At 41.9% G+C, this 24382-nt stretch overlaps 1 protein-coding gene across 1 annotated transcript in view; it reads left to right on the top strand.

Annotated features, from left to right (window-relative positions):
• cfap53 (cilia and flagella associated protein 53) overlaps positions 1–24382 on the top strand; it is a 41453-nt gene that overhangs the window by 4257 nt on the left and 12814 nt on the right. Inside the window, exons 2-6 of the mRNA XM_020529652.2 lie at positions 3113–3339; positions 5376–5549; positions 11714–12017; positions 20738–20956; positions 21911–22127. Coding sequence (XP_020385241.1) covers positions 3113–3339; positions 5376–5549; positions 11714–12017; positions 20738–20956; positions 21911–22127 — 1141 coding nt within the window. The remainder of the gene's footprint in view (positions 1–3112; positions 3340–5375; positions 5550–11713; positions 12018–20737; positions 20957–21910; positions 22128–24382) is intronic.

Genomic DNA, 24382 nt, shown 5'->3' with positions numbered 1-24382 from the left:
GCTGGAAAATTATAGTATCAGAGGAGCAGGTAAATCAATGTTTCGGACCAAAACCCTTCATCAGGACTTGGAAGGGGGAGGGGAGCCCAGAAATAAATAGAGGGAGGGGATGGGATGGGGTGGGTAGGAGGAAGGGTAGGAGAGATGGTGATAAGTGGATGCAGGTAGGTGGGTTATTGTGATTGGTCCGTCAGAAGGGTGGAGTGGATAGGTGAGTAGGAAAATGGACAGGTTAGGTCAGGTCAGGAGGGGGTTGCTACTGCATGCAACAACCAACCCAACCTTCCAGTTGCCGTCCATTTTAATTCCCCTTCCCACTCCCCTGATGACATGTCCATCCTTGGCCTCCTCCACTGTCAGAGTGAGGCCAAACATAAACTGGAGGAACAATACCTGATATTTCGCCCAAGAAACTTACAGCCAATGGCCTTAACATTGACTTGGCCTCCCCCTCCTGACCTGACCTAACTTGTCCACTACTCACCTATCCGCTCCACTCTTCCCATGGACCAATCACAATAACCTCCTACCTGCATCCACCTGTCACCATCTCTCCTACTCTTCCCACCCTGCCCCACCCCTCTTCCCTCTATTTATTTCTGGGCTTCCCTCCCCATCCCCAGTCCTGACGAAGTTTTTGGCCCGAACCATTGACTTACCTGCTCCTCGAAAGCTGTCTGACCTGATGTGCTTTTCAAGCCTCGCACATATAGTACTAAACATGGAGGAATACTGATTAATTATCGAAGGGAGACAGTAGAGAATAATCAGAAGGAGGTTTTCTTGCCCACGTTTGATCTAATGCCATGAGACTTCATAGGTTCCAGAGTAAGTATTAAGGATTCTCAGCACAACTCCCTTGTGACTCGACTCCACTGTGCCACCACATCTGTCCTGCCAGTGATAGACAAGTCTGAAGGTATGGCTGATTCTTTGCGTATGAATAGTCTGTGGACCAGCTTTCTAAAGTTTTGCATAGGTCCCCAAATGTAGTGAGCAGGGGAAGGATTTTTCATCTGGGGACAAGAAATAAAAGTCAGTGCCTTTACTGGTTCCCAAACCCACCTCACAGGGAAACAATCACTGGTCCTAATTTTGATTGGTTGCCTCATTACGCGCCATCCAATTGAGGACGGTTGAAGTTGGAGACCCAATCAGAGGACTTAGAAATCAGAAACATAGAAAGTAGCAAGAGGAGTAGGCCCTTTAAGCCTGCTCTGCTATTCAATATGATCATGGGTGATCATTTAATGCAGAACCCTGCTCCCACTTTCACCCCAAGCCCTTTGATCCCTTTAATCTGAAGAACTCTATCTATCTCCTCAGAGATAGTGGGAACTGCCGATGCTGGAGAATCTGAGATAACAAGGTGTAGAGCTGGATGAACACAGCAGGCGAAGCAGCATCAGGGGAGCAGGAAAGCTGACGTTTTGGGTCTAGACCCTTCTTCAGAGGGTCCAGACCCGAAACATCAGCTTTCCTGCTCCTCTGATGCTGCTTGGCCTTCTGTGTTCATCCAGCTCTACACCTTGTTATCTCTATCTATCTCCTGCCTGAAAGCATAAAATGCTTCATCTCAATCACAGACTCACCACTCTCTGGGGGAAGAAATTTCTGCTCATCTCAGCGCTAATGGTCTACTATATATCTTTAGACTGTGATCTCTGATTCTGGACTCCCCAGTCATCGGGAACATCCATCCTGGGTATACCCTGCCTAGTCCTGTTAGAACGTTATAGATTTCTACAAGATCCGCCCACCACATCTCATTATTCTTAACTCTAGTGAATATAATCCTAACTGACCCAGTCTCTCTTCATTCATCAGTTCAGCCATCATCCCAGGAAATAGTCTGGTAAACTTTTGTCGTAGCCCCTCCATATGCAGAACATTCATCCTCAGATGACGAGACAAGAATTTCACACAGTATTCCAGGTGTAGTCTCGCGAAGGTATTGTACAATTTCTGCAAGACATCCCTGTTCCTGTACTTGAAACCTCTTGCTGTGAAGGTGAACATACTATTTGCCTTCTTCACCAACTGCTGCTCCTGCAAACACATTTTTTTTAAAAAGGTCCTTCAGCCAGCTGCTATTTTGCTGTGTGAGAGTTTGACCAGTGGCGCTTGTACTCAGACAAGGTGGGAAGATCTCCAGGCCTGCCAATAGTTGTGACCCCCATATTCTGCCACCTTCAGGCTTCTAGATTCCCACAGCATAAGGGGTTCCAGTGCTTGACTGGTAAATCCCAGTTGGACTCCCTTAATCGCCATCAATAGGCTCCTACCAAGTTGTGTCATGTACTTGCCTAGTGTAGGTGGGTATCCATGCCATACCAACATCTTTAATGGCCGCCTTTCAGCTCTGTGTTTTGGATCCTGCCCTCTTCAGTTCCCTGCTGTTGTGGCACTCAAAATTGCCTAAGGACTTTACAGGCTAGACCATGCCCAGTGTGTCTTTGTCATATCTGATGCCTAGGTAATTGTGACGTATGCCTGGTATTGTTCTTACTGTAGCTTTGTGTAGAATATTGATACAACTGGATGGTTTGCTATTTCATCAGGCAGTGAAGAGTCAGCAAAACTTTTCAGGGTATTTAATCTCATTTAGGCTGGACATGGCAAAGATGATAGGTTTCCTTCTCTGAAGTTAGCGAATCAAATGGGTAGTTTGATAGTTTATGGGTAGTGTTACTGAGACTAGCTCCTTATTTCAATAAGTCAATTGAAATTCCCCAGTTCCTTCATGGAGTTTGAATTTGACTCTACATCATCAGTCTAGGCCTGTAGATTGTTGGTGACAAAATCATTGTGCTATCATACTCGTTGCCATCCCTGTATTACAAACGGGACGAGAGGAGAAGGATAAGCACAGAAGAGCTTTTATCTGGGATAGCAAACAGTATCTCATTTAAACTGTCATAGTATATTTTATAATATACCAGCAATATGCAGAGATAACCAGACAGAGTAAATTCAAAAGCAGGCCTTAAAGGAGGAAACTATTAAACCGTCAAATCCCTCAGCCATAATCTGGTTTTCATTTGATGGTTTGAAATAATGAAAAGTAATTCTGTGATGTATTTTTAAATGCCATTATAAATTTTTTTGGCAGCTAGCAAAATCTTCAGGTAACTTCGCAAATTCAGACATGGTGAAGCAACTTGAAATGGATAAACGTGCTGAAATTTATGCAGATTTTGTGAAGACCCACAAAGAGTATGAAATCCAGAATTATGATTTACTACAACAAGAACAAAAGAAATTGAAGGGCAACATCAGGTATAGGTTTCAAAGGGCCATGGAGCTTTATGAAAATGGCATAGAACAAAGGAGAATAAAGTAAGTAAATTTACAGTATTGGTGAATGGTTTTTGAATTTAATATTAAACCATGGAGTTACAAGTCTAATCTTTATTTATATATGCAGGAGAGACAGACATGGATAAATGATGAACTGTCATGAACCTGATAAATGGTGTTGTTGAGTGAAAGGTGTGTAAATGTACCCTGACTAACCTTGACCAGTTTGCAGTAACCCTTTTTGCGTGATAAGAGAGACAAAGGGGATAAGAGTCAAGGGGGATAAGAGTCAAAGGATGGTTCAACACAACATTATTGAACATTTTCTGAAGAAGGGTCCTGACCCGAAACGTCAACTTTCCTGCTCCTCTGATGCTGCCTGGCCTGCTGTGTTCCTCCAGCTCCATACTGTATTGTTATTGAACACTTTATCAAGGAAAAACAATGTCTATCAAACTCTGAGAATCTCTTCACAGGACTCTTCAGCAAACAACTTTAAATCTCTAAATGAACGTCTCAAATCTACACTAGCTATCTACTGCTGACATATGCTTCTAAAGATTCACTACACCCTAGCCACATGTGCCTACCCCTGTATTTGAACTGTTTATCTGAAAAGACTTTTAATACCCATTATATAAGGCTGGGACAAGCCGTTCCTTAATCTTTGAGGGTTGGTTGATGTTTCAGGATCTCTCATCTAGGGCTGATTCTGGTCTTTAGGTCATCTCACTGAGGTGGTGTTCTGCGTCTGGTCAGTCTGATGCTTGCCACAAGGTACAAGGAATTGGACAGGCTGTGCAACTTGGCTGCCAGTCGATGGCTCTATCGGGAGATGTCATTGAAGAAGGTGCAAAAGAAAAGCCAGCTGGGAATCTAGGTTGTCCCTTTTTATTCTCCTCTTCGTGCGTTTCTCAAAGATTCTGTGGCTTGTGTCCAATACTAGCATCAGGCGGGGGCAAGGAGATCCAATAAGGTGACTACTTTCCATATTTGGAGTTTTCAGAATATGGTTTTGAACCTTCAATTGTCAAGTATTTCCTTGTCATGCTCTGCCTCTGTCCTCCTACTGAGCTGAGTAACATCAAGTCTATGTATTCTTCTAACAAAGCAGGTTCACTGAAGATGTAAATAACCATTCGTTCTGAAACAATGTGGTGATTAGCACGAGGCCAGTCTGGTTTTGATGGGAAGTTACATGTACAAGGTTTGGCTGCATGAATAATGTCTGTTCCAGCTCTCTAGTTTGCAAATTGCAGAGCCCCGCTAGGTTTAAACTTGGCTTCCATATTTTGAGCATTTATCCATGCTCATGGAAAAAATGTCAATGTATCTGTAATAATCCAGGAGGAGAGGTCGTGGGTCACCTGATTACAATGGTACCAGACCTGCTGTGTGTAGAATCCCTGCAGTGTGGAAGCAGGCCATTCAGCTCATCAAGTCTACACTTACCCTCCAAAAACATCCCACTCAGCCTTACCCCATCCCTGTAACACTGTATTTTCCATCACTAATTCAGCTAGCCTGCACATTACTGAACACTACAGGGCAATTTACCATGGCCAATCCACCTAACGTGCACATCTTTGGACTATGGGAGGAAAGCGAAGCACCCCAAGGAAACCCCCACAGACTTGGGGAGAATGTGCAGATTCCACACAGACAGTCACCGGAGGGTGGAATCAAACCCAGGTTCCTGGCACTGTGAGGCAACAGTGCTAACCACTGAGCCACCATGCCCACCCACTTCTCCAGTCTGTTAAATATTCTTTTCCCTTTGAGCTCCGGCTGCCTGTAATTCAGGGGCACTGGAATTGTCTTCTGAATCTCCATCAGCTCATCACCTTTAAGATTCTCAGTTTGACCCATCATTTTGACGAGTTTTGAATCATCTTCTTTGATTTAGTCATAATTGTTTAAACAAAGGTTAAGTTACATGTATCAACTGGCATTTGTTTGTGTACAATGCCTTAAATTATCATTGGCATACTGTCTATGGATGTAAAGCTCTTCTATGTGTGAAACATTTGAAAACATTAATAAGCCTTTAAATGTAAGTTTTTTGATCATTTGAGGCTACGAGATCTTCTGGAAGCTGAAGAAAGGGAGTACATGAATCAACTCTCCCTTTTGGGAGAAACACCTTTAGAGCGACAGGCAAAAATGAGACAGCATGTAAAAGGCTTGAAGATAAAAAGGGAGCAAGAAAGACAAAAGTTGGTTGCAGAAAAACTTGATCAACGGTTCAGGTAACTCTTTATATTGGTCTGAACTCTGGAATTGAGAAATTTATCCAGCTTTTGTGCAAACTGCTACTTATAAAATGTAATGACATGCAGAGAATGGGATAAATGAGAATGCTAAAATTCTGCATAAATCATGAAGTTCATTGGGATTATTAAGGCAGCTGAATGGTGCCTAATGATGGGACACTGCAGTAGTCCATCTGATCTCTCCTTTTGAACATGGAAGATATGGTTATGTACTGCAATGTGCTGCATTTTGAAAAGGCAAATCAGGGAAGCTGTACAAAGACTTTGGAGTGCAGGTTCATAGTTCCTTGGCAGTGGAGTCCTAGGTAAATAGGATAGTAAAGAAGGCGTTTGGTCTGCTTCCCTTTATTGGTCAGTGTATTGAGCATAGGGGTTGGGAGGTCATGTTGTGGCTGTGCAGGATATTGGTTAGGCCACTTTTGGAATACTGCATGCAGTTTTGGTCTCCCTTCTATAGGAAGGATGTTGTGAAACTTGAAACGGTTCAGAAAAGATTTACAAGGATGTCGCCAGGGTTGGAGGGTTTGAACTATAGGGAGAGGCTGAATAGGCTGGGGCTATTTTCCCTGGGGCTTTGGAGGCTGAGCGATGACCTTATAGAGGTTTATAAAATCATGAGGGGCGTTGATAGGGTGAATGGCCAAGGTCTTTTCTCCAGGGTGGTGGAGCCCAAAACTAGGAGCATAGGTTTAAGGTGAGAGGGGAAAGGTATAAAAGGGACCTAAGGGGCAACTTTTTCACACAGAGGGTGGTGTGTGTATGGAATGAGCTGCCAGAAGAAGTAGTGGAGACTGGTACAATTACAACATTTAAAAGGCATTTGGATGGGTATATGAATAGGAAAGGTTTAGAGGGATATGGGCCAAATGCTGGCAAATGGGACGAGATTAATTTAGAATTTCTGGTCAGTATGGACAAGTCGGACTGAGGGCTCTGTGTCCATGCTGTACAGCTCTATGACTATGACTGTCTGCTTTTAAATTCACTTGTATGTTTTAAGCCATTCATCTAAAGATTTACTACTGAATTTTTAATGTGGGGCGTGTCACTTGTGCCCACAGCATCAGCATTGTGGCCATTGTGCTGGATACTTTAGTGGCCAAAGGAAGAGATACAAAGGCCAGGATTTTCACTCCTTAGTTGGGTAGCAGAAATTGGGAATTACCTTGGCTTGCTGTGCTGCACTGGAGAGAAACTCTGCTAAATGGTGGTGTAGCAGAAAAGGGTGTTGAATGGAGTTGGGTCTGCTGCCCAAGACACATCAGAAACAACCATAGGGCCTGCCAAGTGCCTTTTGTAATTTGTTTACAAGGTGTGCATCAGTTCTCTGGCACTTTTTTCCAGATGTTTAGTTAAATTTTTGTTCAATTTGGTCCTATCCCTTGCCCATCACATCCCTTTCACCTGCTCCCACACCTATGCCACATTTCGTTCAACTGATGCTAACCCGTACCCTACCCATCTCATGATTCCTGATTGACACTGTCCCAAAATTAATGCCAACACATCCTAACCCTTTTCCCCGACCATCCATGGCCATTAATAGCACCCATGCAAAGTAATCTCAAGACACACTAGGCTCTGACATAATGACCTCCATGCAAACTCACCCACTGGAGCAGAAGCCTGGAACCATGTTCACATGAACTTTTAAAAAAAAATTCTAAGCATTTATGATAGCCTTTGCTATGTAAACTACTAATGAACGTCCATGCAAAACATTTAGCCTCCCTCATATACTTAACACCTTATGAAAATTAACAGTTGAGTTCATAACCACATCAAGGACAGCTAATTCTTTAATTGCCTGTTTGAGATCTCACTTTCAAGTTAGAATCTCCCACTGAGATAATAGAAGATTGTGAAAAAACAACATTGATAGTATAATAATAGCCTTTGGGTAATGTCAACGAACACCTATTCTAATTGCTGGAACAGATTTTCTTAACCTCTCACTGACACAATTGGCTTTTAAAATATTTTTTAAAGAGCTGAGGATTTAAATAGTTTCACAGCTTCACAGTTCCACAGACTTAATCTATTCTGTAATAGCATTTATGATCATTCTAAAATTTTGTAACTCTCACACTTCAGATTAAGGCCCTTTCTATGACAGAAATGAAATCTATTTATACTCCACTCTAAGTTTAAGTGATGCTACTGAGTTCAGGTTTCTAATCTGTGTTCATCACCCATTTCATTCCCAGTAAAAATGGGATCTGTAAGAAAGGGGACAGAACTTCTGGATCTGGTCCCATTTGCCATTTTTGAGACTTCATGTCATCTGTACATAAATTCAGGGAACTGAGGGAGAGGAGGGCACAAAGACAGAATTCCCAAATTGAAAAAGTATTTACAGATGATTTCTCCTTCACTAGTTATTGCAAATTGCTATGTGGGGCTGGGGTATTGATGAGAGAAATGCTTCATTTAACTAGAATTCAGAAGCCTAGAAAATTTCAAACACAACAGATGTTCTGGCTCCTGGCTTCCTTTGTGCTCACTGGCTAAATTTATTTGTGGGATGTGGGCATTGCTGGCTCACCAGCATTTATTGTCTGTCCGTAGTTGCCTTTGAGAACGTGGTGGTGAGCTGCCTTCTTGAACTGTTATAGTCCACCTGCTGTAGGTTGACCCACAATGCCATTAGGGAGAGAATTCCAGGATTTTGATCTAGCGATGTGAAGGAATGGCGATATATTTCCGAGTCAGGATGGTGAGTGGCTAGGAGGGGAACTTGAAGGTGGTGGTGTTCCCATATATCTGTTGCCCTTGTCCTTCTAGAGGGAAGTTGTCATGGTTTTGGAAGATGCTGTCTGAGGATCTTTGGTGAATTTCTGCAGTACATCTTGTCGACAGTAATCATGCTGCTACTGAGTATTGGTGGTGGAGGGAGTGGACACTTGTGGATGTAGTGCCAATCAAGCAGCAAGCTTTGTCCTGGACAATGTCAAGATTCTTGAGTGCTGTGGGTGCTCCACTCATCCAGACAAGTGGGGAGTATTCTATCACACTCCTGACTTGTGCCTTGTAGATGGCGGACAGGCTTTGGGGAGTCGGAGGTGAGTTACTTGCTGCCGTATTTCTAGCTTCTGACCTGCTCTTGTAGCCACTATGTTTATGTGGTGAGTCCAGTTGGGTCTATGGTCAATGGTAACTCCCAGGATGTTGATAGTAGAGGATTTAGTGATGGTGACACTATTGAATGTCAAGGGGCAGTGGTTAGATTGTCTTTTATTGATGATGGTCATAGCCTGGCATTTGTATGGCGCAAGTGTTATTTGCCATTTGTCAGCCCCAAGCCTGGATGTTGTGATAAACACTTTTGAAGTGTTCTTCAGGTCTCTACTCTTTCATGAGTAAATGATGATTTTGTGTTGATGATTTTATGTTTGGAAGTGTGAAGTAAAATTCCTATTTATATTTTACACTGAAGTAAAAGGAAACCTACAAATTAAGCATGTTCTAACTCATGATATAGGCCTGGAAATTTTATGACACTATTCGCAAACTTACATATAAGCTTTCAATTTGACTGACAGGAATTGATGCTCAGTGCAAGCCAAAGATATTAATATAGATCTGATAAAAAGCATGAACATCCAAACAAATGAGCAAGAAGCACCATTAGGCTTTTCAAACCCTTGAGTCTGCACCGCCATTCAATAAGATCATTGCTGATCTGATTGTAACCTCAGCTCTGCATTCTGTTTCCCTGGTAAACTTTCACACCCTTGCTTAACAAGAACCTACCTACTTCGGCTTTAAAAGTATTCAAGGACTCTGTTTCCACCACCTTTTCAGGAAGAGAGTTCCGAAGACTCATAATATTTAAACAGTGACCCCTTGTTCTAGATTCTTCTACAACAGGAAACATCCTATCCACATCTTGTCAAGAATAATCAGGAACAAAAACAAAGTTGCTGGAAAAGCTCAGCAGGTCTGGCAGCATCTGTGAATGAAAAAACAGAGTTAACGTTTTGGGTCCGGTGACCCTTCCTCAGAACAGGGTTCTGAGAAGGATCTGGGTGTCCTACAAAGGTTGGTATATACATATAGCACATAATAAGGAAAGCTTGCAGAATATTGTCATTTATAGAGAGGTAAAGTGACGTTATGCTTCATTTATATAGGGCATTGATGAAACCACATTTGCAGTACTGTGCACAGTACTGGTCACCTTATTTAAGGAAGGATGTAACTGCTTTGGAGTTCAAAGAACATATACCAGGGTTAACGCCTGGAATGTGTGGGTTGTCTTATGAAGATAGCTAGGACAGGCTATGCTTATATCTTTTGGAGTTTAGAAGAGAAAGAAACAACTTGACTGAAACAAGATCCTGATTACTCTTAATAAAAACCAGAAGAACTGCAGATGCTGTAAATCAGGAACAAAAACAAAGTTGCTGGAAAAGCTCAGCAAGTCTGGCAGCATCTGTGAATGAAAAAACAGAGTTAACGTTTCGGGTCTGGTGATCCTTCCTCAGAACCCTGTTATGTTGTCCCAGCAAACACAGTAGGATTAGTGACCACAGCTGGGACCATTGATAGTCCCCAGATAATGAGTGTTACTAAAACCAGGTAACAGTCAGGGTCTTGCAGCAGGGACCTGAGGTGTCAATCTGGGACAGTACATGGATGATAAAGGTAATGGGGTCAGATTGGAAAGGGGAGGGATAGGAGAACACCTGAAGGAGCGTGGGCAGATTTGGGAGGGGACCTCAATCAGAAGGTGGGCTCAATAGGAGGCATACCTACCCTTTTCTACCCGATCTTCTCCCTGATCCAATCCTTGACCTTTTGGCACTGGCAGCAAAATTATGGCCAGGCAGGAAGCTAGTCTTTTTATGGCCAATTGGAGCAACAGTGAAAGTGGGCTGGCCTAACCTCCCCTGTCCCCCAGAAAATTTAAGACAGTTCTGGGGCCTATGGGTAAGCAGCAGGAAGGGAATATTAGATGTCCCCTGGCTTGTATGCCTGCCCGCAGGATCCCGTAAAATTCTGCCCAGAGGAAGGGTCACTGGACCCAAAACGTTAATGCTGATTTTTTTCTTCACAGATGCTGCCAGACCTGCTGAGCTTTTCCAGCAACTTCTGTTTTTGTTCCTGTTTTACAGCATCTGCATTTCTTTCAGTTTTTATAACTAATATGTATTTATTTGAGATACATGCACAAAGGTATTAACTCAAAATAAAATACTAGCTTCCTAGCACATATAGCTTGAGACAAATAAAAGATTGTTTATTCTTGTGAGAGCAAAAAGGTTCAGCTTCTAACCTGCCTTGCCTTGATATTACTTATGGTTCTCCTGAATACTCTCATGGAATGTGCTGTTCTCCATATTTTCCTCTGCAAAATCCACAGTGTCATCATCACACCAAACAAGAGCTGTGTTGGAACTCTGAACACCAAAGAATTGATGAGATCTGCAGTTCTTGCTGCTTTTTCTCTGCAACCATTAAAGGTGTTGTTTCTTACTTGGGTTGTTTTTGCTGACACATCCCATATATTGATTTTAGCAAAACTATCAATTTTGTTGCAAACACATCTATGATCCTCTGTAAGAATCAGGGCCTAATGGTTTTACTGTTGGACTGTTAATCTAGAGACCTAAGTAATATACTCAAATCCTACCACGGCAGATGGTGGAATTTGAATTCAATAAAAATAATCTAGAATTAGGAGTCTGACAATGACCTTGAAACTCATCTGGTTTACTAATATCCTTTAGGGAAGGAAACTGCCATCCTTACCTGATCTGGCCCACATGTGACTCCAGACTCTCAGCAATGTAGTTGACGCTTAACTGCCCTCTGGGCAATTAGAAATGGACAATAAATGCTGGCCTAGCCAGAGATGCCCCCATCTCATGAATAAATATAATTAAAAAATCTGCTAATTTTGCAAAATTGCTTTTTCTGAAGTCGGCCATACCAAGTAATTGGATGTTTCAAGTCCATTCTCATAACCATCTTTAAACTATGTATTCATTTTTTTTGTTGTAAATCTAAAATCCTTCAATATGTTCAGTAACATAACTACTGCACCATCATATTCAAACCATTTTTCTCAAAGTTTAGATTGTATCATTATGGTACTCTGCTACTCCACTTGTGACTGATTTCTGTATGTATTTTAGGGAACAGTGTGAGGAGCTGCAGACAAAGCTGTCTCAACAACGAGTGCTAGAGTTGGTCAAGGATAGAAAGGCGCAAATAGAGTTCAAAAAGAAGCTGCAGGATCAGCAAAAGGAGGAGGAACAGATCTTTGAGGACTTGTGGGAGAAGGACCGACTTGCCAAAGAGGAGAGGGTAGAAAAGGAAATGAGAGAGCAACATGAGAAACAGCAAGAAGTCCTGGCTGGACTACTGGAACAAATGGCAGAAACTAATGCTAAACGCATGGATCAGAAGCAGATGATTAAACAAGAGGCAGACTTGATGGTAAGAAAAGCATATAAAATGACTGAGAAAAGTTTCATGATATTTCACTTCCTTCTTCGTCATGTTCTTAGCTCAGTTATGAGATGCTAATTCTCTAATTTGTTTTCTAATTCTCAAATGCTTTTGTTGTTCTTATCAATTTGTTTTTCATCTTGCCTAAAGATGTTGGCTTAGAAATTTGGTTTGGGCACATTGACATTGTAGGTTACAGTCCTTACACTGAATTATGAAGCCCATCATCTTGAAGGTCTTTGCTGCCAAATTCCTAGACCAGCTGATCCTTGCTGAATACGGTCTCTGGGTACTGGGTGAACTTTGTTACCTTGCCTTAGTAACTTTCTTTCAAGACAATTTGACTATTTGAAATATCCATTCCACGCGCATGGATTTCTGGCTTGATAGCACACAGAAGTGAGAACCATGGCCATGCCTTCCCCTACCTTATCCAGACATGGTGAATATTATTCCACCACTGCCTTGCTACAGTCAGTTAATTCAGTACAGGTCAGGAATTGAACCTTGGATCTCTGTAGATCCATCTGACATTGCTGTTCAGGATAAACTCATGTATCCTTTAAAGGGCAATTTTTTATTTTTTTAACATCTTGAGCCCAAAAGGGATATTTTTGTTAGATTTGTTTTATATTTTTCTTTGATCTTTCAGCCATTAATAAAGGAATATGATTCCGCTTTCTAACTATAGAAAATTCACAGTAGGAAACATTTCCACTCACACTGTAAATCTGAAGAATTGTGTACAATTTACAGCACAGAAACAGATCAGTCGACTCTAAACGTGAATGTTGCTGTTTACCTTCTCCATGGACATCATCACTCTTTGATGCTTGTTAAGTCATTGAGTTTCACAAACTATTATGAGAATGAGGCGTACTTTAGTGCTGAAAAGAGACTTTCTGGAAAATTTTTCTCCTTCAGACTACAGGACAGTTAAATTCTGACTGCCAGAGGAGCCTGAATGCAAATGTCACTTGAAAGTGAGTTCATGGGCTGAATCTTAGCAAAAACCTAACGTATAGTGTATTGCTCCCTTCATTGGAAGATGCCTGCGACGTTATGGGATTCTACTGCTGAGCCTGCAGCATTGACTTCATCTCTGAGAGACAAGATAACGTGGTGTCACCTGGCACAAATAGCGTTTGTTTAATACATTTGCTGAGTTTCAGATTTCCAGCATCCATAGTATTTTACCTTTAACACATCTGTAATTGGATGATTGAGAGATCCCACACAGCTATGTATTAGCATTGCATAAAGTTCACAGAAGTTGTCATCTCAATGGCTATTGAGATAAGATGGCCACCCACTCTTTCAGTTTGCAGGTTCTGCTGCAGCACCTAATATTATTTTGACAGTGTCTGAGGATATTCTCATCCTCAGAAACACTACCTTACTCAACTGGAGGAAATGGCATTGAGGACATTAGACTCTGGCCCTTCTGTACCTCCTGCACATTCTGATGGGAGCTCAAGCTATGACTGCTGTGGAGGCTGTTTGGTAAAACTTGCTATTAGTCCTGAACTTGTCTGCACATCTGTTGCTTTTCCATTTCCCTGGACCTTCGTTACATCATAGCAACAGGAATAAAAACCCCTAACTGTGGCTGGATCCCTTAGTCATGCCTGCAATGAAATAAGAGCAAAACACTGCAGATGCTGAAAATCTGAAATAAAAATAGAAAATGCTGGAAAAACTCAGCAAGTCTGGCAGCATCTATGGAGCGATAAACAGAGTTAATGTTTTGAATCTGATAGGACTCTTCTTCAGAATCTTAACACTTCCAATAGACTTGTGTGGAGAACATGAGAAACAGCACAGGTCCTTAGCAATGTGAGCAGTCAGCATTTGCATCACTCTCAAATTGTGGCTTAGCGTACTCCTCCGTACAGTGGGACATGGAACACTTTCACAAGGAGGGCCCTGGAATGCCTGTGCGTGATAAATTTCTGTTGGACCTTATTCTGATGGATGCAGCACTTTGGTGTTGTAAAGAGACATAGCAGACTGTAGGAACTATGTGAGTACAGTTCAAGTTGAGAGGGAATCTGTTCGGTGTCCCTGTGCAGCCTATGGGGTCTTGCATTAGCTTTGCGCTTTGTGACCCCAGGTGTCTCTTCTTAGCTCACTGGCAATTACTTCTGTGTCGCAGAGATGAATATCTTCAATCTGCAATGACAAACACATGGTCAAGATTGCTTATGACCAGCATTTGTGTCTCTCACATTTGGACACTGTATGCATTTCGTAAGTATGATACTATGATTGCAAATGATCGCAATCTGCACTGCAAGTACATGATTATGCAATAGCCATGGAAGGACCCTCTTTGTATCATTCAAGTGGAGCCTGTGTGTTGTGGCTGTAAAAACCATGTCTTTGAATTTTACTGTATTTTTTTTATTGTGGATTGAAATGAGAAAAGAACTGTATTTAAAAATCAATGATTTGTGAAGTATTACTGCATGCTTGTGAAAGCAAGCAATTAAAGCAACGATTGATTAGGGATACTTGTGCATGGGAAATCACGTCTTGCTAACTTGATTGAGTTTTTTGAAGAAGTGACAAAGAAGATTGAAGGCAGAGTGGTGGACGTTGTCTATATGGACTTCAGCAAGACTTTCAAGAAGGCTCCACACGTTGGACCAGTTAGCAAGGTTAGATCACATGGAATCCAGGGAGATCTAGCCTTTGGATACAAAATTAGCTTGAGTGTAGGAGACAGAGGATCGTGGTGGAGAGTGCTTTTTGGACTGAAGGCCTGTGATCAGTGGTGTGCCGCAAGGGTCGCTACTGCATCCACTGCTTTTTGTCATTTATATAAATGGTTTGGATATGAATATAGGAGGTATGGTTAGTAAGTTTGCAGATGACATCAAAATTAGTGGTGTAGTGAACAGTGAAGAAAGTTATCTCAGTACAATTGGACCTTGATCAGGTGGGCCGAAGGTCTGAGGAGTGGCAGATGGAGTTTAATTTAGATAAATGCGAGGTGTTGCATTTCGGTAAGGTGAATCATGGCAGAATTTGTGCACTTAATGGTAGGGTCATGAGGAGTGTTGCTGAACAAAGACATTGGGGTGCAGGTTCATAGTTCCTTGAAAATGGAGTCGCGGGTAGACAGGGTCGAGAAGAGGGCATTTGGTATGCTTGCCTTTATTGGTCAGTGCATTGGGTATAGGAGGTGGAATGTCTTGTTGAGGGTGTACAAGACATTGGTTAGGCCACTTTTGGATTACTGCATTCAATTCTGATCTCCCTGCTATGGGAAAAGGTGTTGTTAAACTTGAAAGGGCTTAGAAAAGATTTACAAGGATGTTGCCAGGGTTGGAGGGTTTGAACTACAAGGAGAGTCTGAATAGACTGGGGCTATTTTCCCTTGAGTGACCTTATAGTAGTTTAAAATCATGAGGGACATGGATAGGGTGAATAGCCAAGGTCTTTTTCCCAGGGTTATGGGAGTCCAAAGCTAGACGGCATAGGTTTAAGGTGAGAGGGGAAAAATTTAAAAGAAACCTTTTTCATGCAGAGGGTGGTACGTGTATGAAATGAGCTGCCAGAGGAAGTGTTTGAGACTGGTACAATTACAACATTTAAAAGGCATCTGATGGGTACATGACGGGTTTAGATGGATATGGGCCAAATGGGACTAGATAATTTAGGATATCTAGTCGGCATAGACGAGTTGGACCGAGGGGTCTGTTTCCTTGCTGTACAACTCTATGACTCTATGACACTCATAGATTCTGTTTACACAGCTGCTGGTTCAAGCAGTAGTAGATGGTTTACAGAAGAGCTGTAGCCAAGGGCATATACAATTAGAGATTCAGCTGGTAACAACAGCTTATTGGTGTGGACTAGTGACCAGTTATCGATGACAAAGGCCTTCTGCCTGCAAACAGCTGTGTGACCGGTTCGCAGGTGGCTGGACAGCTTAGAGCTGTGAACAAGATAGGGAAATGGCATCAGATCATCACCAGCTCAGGAGCTTTCCCTGTCCTCAAAGGCAGTTTAAGCAGAGTTTCTTTTATCTTCAGCAGTTGCACGAAGCTGTGACCTTGAGTTAATACTTCAGAGCATTTTTGTAAGTGTGAACTGGTCACTGTGCCTCCTGTGAATGAGTGAAAGCACCTGGAGAAGAGAGATCAAGAAGCAGCATTCTAATCAGTGCAAGAATTATCTTGGCAGGTCCTGTGAATGGCTTTCCCAGTCTTGCCTTGCACCAAATATGCTCTTGTTTATTCCTTGTCTGTCTGCGTGTGTATGTAAAAGGGATTAATAACAGAAAGAGTGCTCACTACTTGAGTTATATGTCAATAAAATAAAATGAAGAGCTGCCAATGTTGGAGGCCTGAAACAAAAAAGAAATTGTTGGTTAGACTAAGTTCTAATGATGCAAAACGTTAATTCCATTCTCTTCTAATAGATGCTGCCAGATCTGCTGAGTTTCATCAGGAATTCCTGTTTTCGTTTTAGAGTTGTCAGTGGTTTCTAACTGTTTACCTGTAGGTACAATCTATTTACTTGTAATAAATAATTTTTATTAAGCACAGAAACCTGCTGTGTTTTCTGTCAACTTTCATCTGAAAGACAGGTAAAACGGGGAATCTTGCTTACCTTTTAAAATTTTTAAACTTTTATGACCAGTCCAGAAATAGCAGGACTTGATTTCCAGCATGCTACCTCAGTGAGGTGAAACAGGACAGAAAAGATCCAATGACTGCGCCCACCCCAGGTGTGGTTGCAGCCATTTTCCGTTTGTAGGTCACATTTAGGAATCAAGAAATTATGGAAGGAATCACAGGTTGTACTTGGCACTGAATCCCAGGCTAATCCTGGTCATCAAGGGCCCTGCCTCCAAATCTCTAAGTCCTATTCTTCCTTAGATAGCACATTGCTATTGATTTCGCCATATATTCCCATCCACCATCTGGAATTACAACTGCAGCTTTCGTTGTAACCCCTGAACCTAGTCACTATAGTTTAGTCACCATCACCATCCTGATGTACACTCCTCCTTTGACGCCAAGATGGTGGTGCCTGCCGATAACTCCCAATTTCAGCATTCCATTTCCTCCCATGCGTTGTATTCCTCCTTCATTTGTTAGATTTCCTCCCCAACCCCTCCCCCGGACTGTCTTTGTCCCCTCTGCATCCCAGGTTTCTGCATCAAATCCCTACCATTGAGTCACTCTACTTCCCTACTGTGACACTGCCTGCTACTACCCATCTTGATGTTCATTCTGCTGACCCCCGGGACTGACCATGATTCATACCCCTAACCAGCCTGAACAGTCAGTCCCAACTGAAGACTAACCAGACTCCTGACTGCTTTCCATGCAGATCCCCAAATGGTGATCACAGATCTACTTGCTGAAAGTCCTGATGGTTCTGTGGTCTGCTGCCCATACCATCATAATGCAGTCCCCATGACCCTGACAGCCCCAAGCAATTCACTGATTGTGCCCAAGCCCCTGGTCTGTCCTTTACTGATTGTACTGGGACCCCCTTACTGATGGCAACCCCCTTGACTTGACAGCAACTCAAACCATTCCCACACTATAGGATGTCTGAAAGGAATTGGTATTGAGATTCAGGCATTAGCTGACCTGAGATTTGGTGTCAGTGCTTGTCCCAGCCCCATATTGTGTGGCAACTGTAAATGATCTTATAGATCAATGTGGCATTTACAGCATGGAGATGGACATCTGAGTCAAATCTGCTTCCCTACCTGGAGTTGCAACACAGTAAAATTAAAATCTTCAAAGGCTCAAAAAAATTACCCCGATGGTCCTTAACCACTTTTAAGTAGCTAATCTGGAGTTTTAGGATAATCGATTATAAACCTAGTGCCTTTATAGCTTAAACAAAAGATATAATACTTTATTAACAATATAGTAGCTTTAGCAGAGTAAACTGAAACAGTAAGGTATTTGAATTGATATTTACGATTTGAACCAAATAACCTTTGTTTTCAGCACCCACTCTCACACATGAGACAAACAAGCACAATTAAGGGATAAATCAATAAAGGGAAAATAACAAAACTGGCCAGATTACTTAAGCAGCTTCCACAATGTGTTATTTCACAGGTGCATAGGATTATCATGGAATTGATCAATGCCACCTTTTCCAGTTCACTCTGAAGAATCTTCAATATAATTTAATTTCTATTCTCTGAACCTCTAATAGCTGATGATGAGGTTAGGCAAGGTGCTTTAGACAGGGTACTTTTAAATCTTCATGCTTTAGCATCAAGAGCCAAACTCCTTCTCTCAGAAACTCCCAATTCAAAACAGTTCAAAAAAACTCTAGCCCCACCCTCTATTGGACCATCAGTTCTGACCCAAATTTGGTAGAACCAGTTCCCAGGTACTGACCTTGTTAATGGCCAAACAGCTGATATCTGGTTAAACATAAGGCCTTTCTGGTGTTGAAGCATCTATAGAGCACTTTTTAACAAGAAACAACCTGCAATTAACTTTCAGCATTCCATTTCCTCCCATGCATTGTATTCCTCCTTCGAAAACCAATAACAGTTTGTTTTATTTAACAGTTCTTTTTATTAACACAAGCTGCTGCTAACATTCCAAAGGTCACCTCTCAGCTCCCAGTTCATAGCTCCAAACAAAAATGATTAAAAGAAATGGAAGAATCAATGATGGTTCTACCATGTATCAGGCTCCCTGTTGACCCAGACCTTGTGAAAATGGTTACTGATTGCTATCACAAGGCATCTTTCAGATCTGGAGACACGTTGGTGGCATTTCTACTCGTGGCCAGTCACTCTTGCATATCGTCTTTCGTAATGCGTCACTAAACACATGACATAGCCTGATTTTCCAGGAAAGCATACAATATTCCCATTAGTCAAGCATCTACAACTCCTAATATACCTTAGGGACTATTGGTCTAGCCTGCTGGCTCAGCAGAGGAGCTACTTTATGTACTGATCACCTGCCAATGCAGCTCAGTCTTTACGTGCAAAGGTCAACATGCCGGAGGGTGGGCAGAGATGTCTTCATACAGCCTTTATTGTACCTCTTTTTCCAAACATAGGGCAAATCCCATTAGTGGGGAAAAATGTGAACAAGTAATGATAGCAATTGGCATTAGTGTTCATGAGGATGTGAAGAATCACAGAAGGAAATTAAAAATAGTTAAAATACTTAATAATGCTATGCCCTTTTCAAAACATTCTGTATATTTATCAACAGTGAAAGTCCAGTTCACAAGCTTGCAATCTATATTTGATATCCTGCACATCAGAATAATGAGGAACGGCAAATGAGTGTCTTATTCCCAAATTAGTATGTAAATGAAGCAACTGCATTTTTGAAGTTGGCACTACTAGTTTTTCTGATCCATTACACTATTAATAGTTTCAGCAAAAGTCTCCTGTTCATCTTTGCTCGTAGCTGCTTGATTTACACTGATTGAATAAGCAGCTAAGTCGAGGCTCATCAATTTTTGGTAATCCAATCAGACAACTTTTACAGAGTGAAATTGAGGTTACTTTGTTTGTCTCCCCAAGATATTAACATAGAACACAGAACAGTACAGCACAGTACAGGTCCTTCGGCCCACGATGTTGGGCCAAACTTTTACCCTAAACCTAAGGTCTATCCAACCTCCACCCCTACATTATACTATCATCCATATGCCTATCTAATAGCCGCTTAAATGCCCCTAATGAGGCCGACTCCACTACCCTCTCTGGCAATGCATACCATGCCCCTACCACTCTCTGAATAAAGAACCTACCTCTGACTTCTCCCCTATATCTACCTCCACTCACTTTAAAACTATGCCCCCTCGTAATAGCTACCTCCACCCTAGGAAAAAGTCTCTGGCTGTCCACTCTATCTATACCTCTAATCATTTTGTACACCTCTATCAAGTCACCTGTCATCCTTCATCATTCTAAAGGAAAAGCTCTAGCTCTCTCAACCTTTCCTCGTAAGACCTTCCCTCCATTCCAGGCAACATCCTGGTAAATCTCCTCTGCACCTTTTCCAACGCTTCCACATCTTTCCTGTATTGTGAGATAAAAACTGCTAATTTTTTTAAGAGAGGAAAAAACATTAAAGAGTAATCTTTTTTATGTATCTACTACAATGAGGACTGAAGTTTCAGTATGTGTTGTGATTGCTGGTGCCTACCAGCTGGTATTTGTGAGATTAATGTGCAAATGTCCCACCCCAAAGTCCCATGAAGTCACCCTATCACTCCTACAAACATAAGACATATCTTAAAAGACACTTTTGGAGTCCAGGTTGCTCTCTTGGCTTGTGATGACCATTTCCACTCTTGGCAAAATGGCCTACAATCTTCTGTTCTGTCTCTTTTGCACCAGGCAAATGGAAATCCTTGCTGTAAACGCCATTCTGTGACATGGCTGGCCTAGTAATGGGAAAGCAGAGGCTCTATTCTTTGCAAGGGTAACTGGAACTTACAAAACTTTCATGGTCAGAAAATGCTGCAAGATTTCAGCAGTTCAGGCAGCATCTATAGGGGAAAGCAAGTTTAACATTTCACTGTGCATTCATTATTCTGATAAGTGTTTTCTTAGCTATGGTGGAAATCTATTTGAGCAGATGAGGAATTTAGCATCAAAGTACTCAAGGTATTACTAAAGTTTTGATAACCTTAAAAATGTCCATAAGCAAAAAAAAACTCTTATTGGAGCTATATACTTGTCACAGAAAGAAAGGCAACGTCTTTCAAAATTAGAAGATGAGCGGTTGGCACGGGCGAAGGCTCAAAAACAGAAAGACTTCTGTGAAAGTTTGAACAGATCAATGGCACTGAAGAAAAAACGATTAGCGAAGGAGGAGGAAGAGGAGCGGGCACTTGATACAAAGATAAAGGAGCAAGCCCTGAAGGAAAGTACTGAAGATGCCCAAGAGCAATTGCAGAAAAAGGTAAGAGACCTGAATCATCTTGTACCACAATATAAGGAAAAAAAGTGTTTTTGTCATTATTGAAGTTATCCCTGTAGCCCCTCATTTCCCATGGCTAATCCACCAGCCTGCACATCCCTGGACTTTGAACAATTTAGCATGGCCAATCCACCTAATCTGCATAGCTTTGGACTGTGGGATGAAACTGGACCACACGGAGGAAACTCATGCTGACATGGGGAGAATGTGCAAGCTCCACACAGACAGTTGCCCAAGGGTGTAATCGAACCTGGGTTCACTATGAGGCAGCAATGCTAACCACTGAGCCACTGTGCTGCCCCTTTATTCTTCTTTATTTTCTTCTATTTATTATTTCCTTATTTAATAATTCTGAATACTAGATACCTTGTACTAATTTGATACAATTTTGGATCCATTCAAAATTAGTATCCCCTCTCTAGTTTATTTCATCCCTCTACATATTTATCTTAAATATGACCATATGAACATTCAAATTAGGAACAGAAGTAGGCCACTTGACCATCTGAGCCTATCCGCTATTCATAGCTCATAGCTGATCTGATTACTCCACATTCCCTTCTTCCACCAATAACCTTTCATCCAATGCTTGCTAATCTGTAGATATATTTCCTAATCAACCTGTTCAGACATGCTATTGCACATCTCTGGAGCAGATGGAACTTGAACCTGGACCTCCTGGATTAGAGGTGGGGATACTACCACTGTGTCATAAGCACCCTTAGTAGCTGCTTTGGAGTGCTCTCTGTTACTCCAGGTGCAGTGCAACCTGATGCTCAATGTGACTTTAGTTAGATTCATCTACATCTAATGATAATGATTGAACATTTGCACAAATGCTTATGTCCTAGTTTGTAAACCCATTGATGAACAAGGGGAAAAATCTAATTTTACTCTCAATCCTGTTAACTTAAAAACAATTATTTTTTTCCTTAGCTGGATCTCCAGAGAGAAGTACAAATGTATCGAAAATATTTGGCTCAGAGGGCAGATGATGAAAAACGTCATGAAGAGGAAACAAATCGGCTAATTGAGGAGGATGTAGAGAAAACGTGGGCCAAACGCAATGAGCAGGTGCGTCTAAAGAAAGAGGCTCTAGATCGCCTCAAGAAGGAAGTAATGGAAACACGCAAACTTCAGGTTCAGGAACGTTGTAAGTAATTTGTTTAGCCTCTCCCCAAAGATTTTTTAAAGTTCATTTATTAAATTATAGATTTGATTTTCATTTCGCTCAGGAAAAGAAGCTGGGCAATCTAAAAAAAAAACTAACTCCCCACAAATCCCTGTACAGTTTAAAGTTTAACCTTTCTTCATTCCCTGATGCTTGCTTCCTAGTCAGATGATTCCTGAAATCATATGTGAAGAAAGAATATCTGTGCTTGGTCTGGTGAGGATGTTGGTTACCAGTGATGACATGATAAGGACATGGAGGGCAGGGTAGTTTGCTGTAATCTGCACTGACCTGGTAGGGTCACCTTCTCTTACTTTCTTTGCATAGCTGGATTTCCTGAACGCTGGAACGCATTATAGGCAGTGTTAAATATGAATCAGGCCAACATTTCCATTGTGGAAGTCCAATTTACCTGTGTGAATGAAGTGTTCCATCTTTCCAAATTGGGACATTCACGTGGGTTAAAGTCGCATTGACCTTCTTTTCATTTTTAAACACCAACTCTCAGACCACTCTTACCTGTCATGAGGCTTAGTATCATGGCCTTTAAACCATGATGTGATATTTTTGGGGAAGAGATCTTCCTAAATGTGGTGAATAGCCCTTTAATGAACATCTAAAAACAGAACTCCTTGAATTAAACAATGGAACCAAGACTTGCATATACTGTACACTGTTGGTGTTTACCAAAACTCACTTCCCGAGCCATATCTGTTTCCCCAGTGACTGTCTTTGGTTCCAAGTGGTGAAATAACTCCACAGAGGCTGGTAACCCACCACCCAGTCACCCTCTATTTACACATGAAGAACCTTGACTTTAGTACTGCCACATTCATAGTCAGCTACCAGAACGTCAGTATGTCTCATACTCACATTTTTTAATTTGTCAGCCAGGGCTCCCTGATTCAACCAGATTAACCGGCCTGTTTGGAACTCATATTCTATGAGGCTGACTTTGTTACAATCACTGTATCCGTCCCCCTCTGAGTCTGCAGACAGAGGCTGGTCCTTTCTAGGAAAGCCTCCTGGGGCAGTTTAGGACTGGGTTAGGTTCTTCCGACACAGCGTCCGATACAGGAGGTGTGTAATGCATGGGAGCTCGCCTGTTGCTCCAAGAGTGCCTTAGTGGCATTTCACTCTCTTCTGCCTGCGGCAACAGCATCGAGGTGGCTGCTTCAATCATGTCCAACTCTGATTCAGAGGGCTTAACAAAGCTTAATGGAGATGGTGAATTCAAAGATTCGGGAAGCATTTCCGAATGTTCCAATGGGCAGGGAACAGAAAGATCAAACTTAACCTGGTACAGAGTCTTCTACCCATTAGCAGCTCTGCTGGTGCTATCCTGTAGTTGCATGTATGTGGTCCTATAATCAAATAAGAACCATCACAGCTTGGTATCTAGCAAGGCTATAGGCAGTTTCATCAAGCCAGCCTTCTAAGTTTGGACTGCTCTTTCCATCAGGCCATTGTACAATGGGTGGAATGAAGCAGTCCTTATATGCTGAATCCCATTTGACTTTAAAAAATAACCTCAAATTCCCTGCTGGTAAACAATGGCCCATTAATTGCGACTAATCCTTCTGGGACTCCATGTGTTGAAAAAGATGTGTGCAGTTTTTCTATCATCATTCCTGTGTTTGGTGAATGAAGTCTATGCACGTCCAACCACTTTGAGTGGGCATCTAGAATGACTAAGAACATTGAGCCCATGAAAAGACCTGTGCTGTCAACATGTAACCGAGTCCAGAGTTTACCCACCCATTTTCATGAATGTGGGAGAGCTGCTGGCAGTAATTTTTGACTTTGTTGGCACTCTGAGTATTGCCCCACCAATGTGGCTATGCCTACATCCAAGCTTGGCCACCAGACATAACTTCTCACCAACATCTTCACTTTAGAGACCCCTGGATGACCCTGGTGGAGTTCAGCCAGTATCTGGCAGCGAGCTTTGCGTGGGGCAATTACTCTTGCTCCCCATAACAATATGCCATCCTCTACTGTGATCTGGTCTCTCCAGGTCCAAAAATATTTAAATTCTAATTATGATGGCCTTTTGGTTTCCCACATTAATACAGACGGTTTCTAAGCATCTCATTAAGGGCTTCATCACAGGCTTCTGCCAGTCATTTTAATCTAGTTGAAAATCCTGATACAGATTTCTCTGGTTCTCGAATTGCTGAGTAAAAGCAATAGCATTTTAGAGGAGATAGTAAGAACTGCCGATGCTGGAGTCAGAG

The sequence above is a fragment of the Rhincodon typus genome, chromosome 1, assembly GCF_021869965.1.
Source record: "Rhincodon typus isolate 14 chromosome 1, sRhiTyp1.1, whole genome shotgun sequence".
NCBI lineage: Eukaryota > Metazoa > Chordata > Chondrichthyes > Orectolobiformes > Rhincodontidae > Rhincodon > Rhincodon typus.
This window is presented reverse-complemented; position numbering and strand designations above follow the sequence as displayed.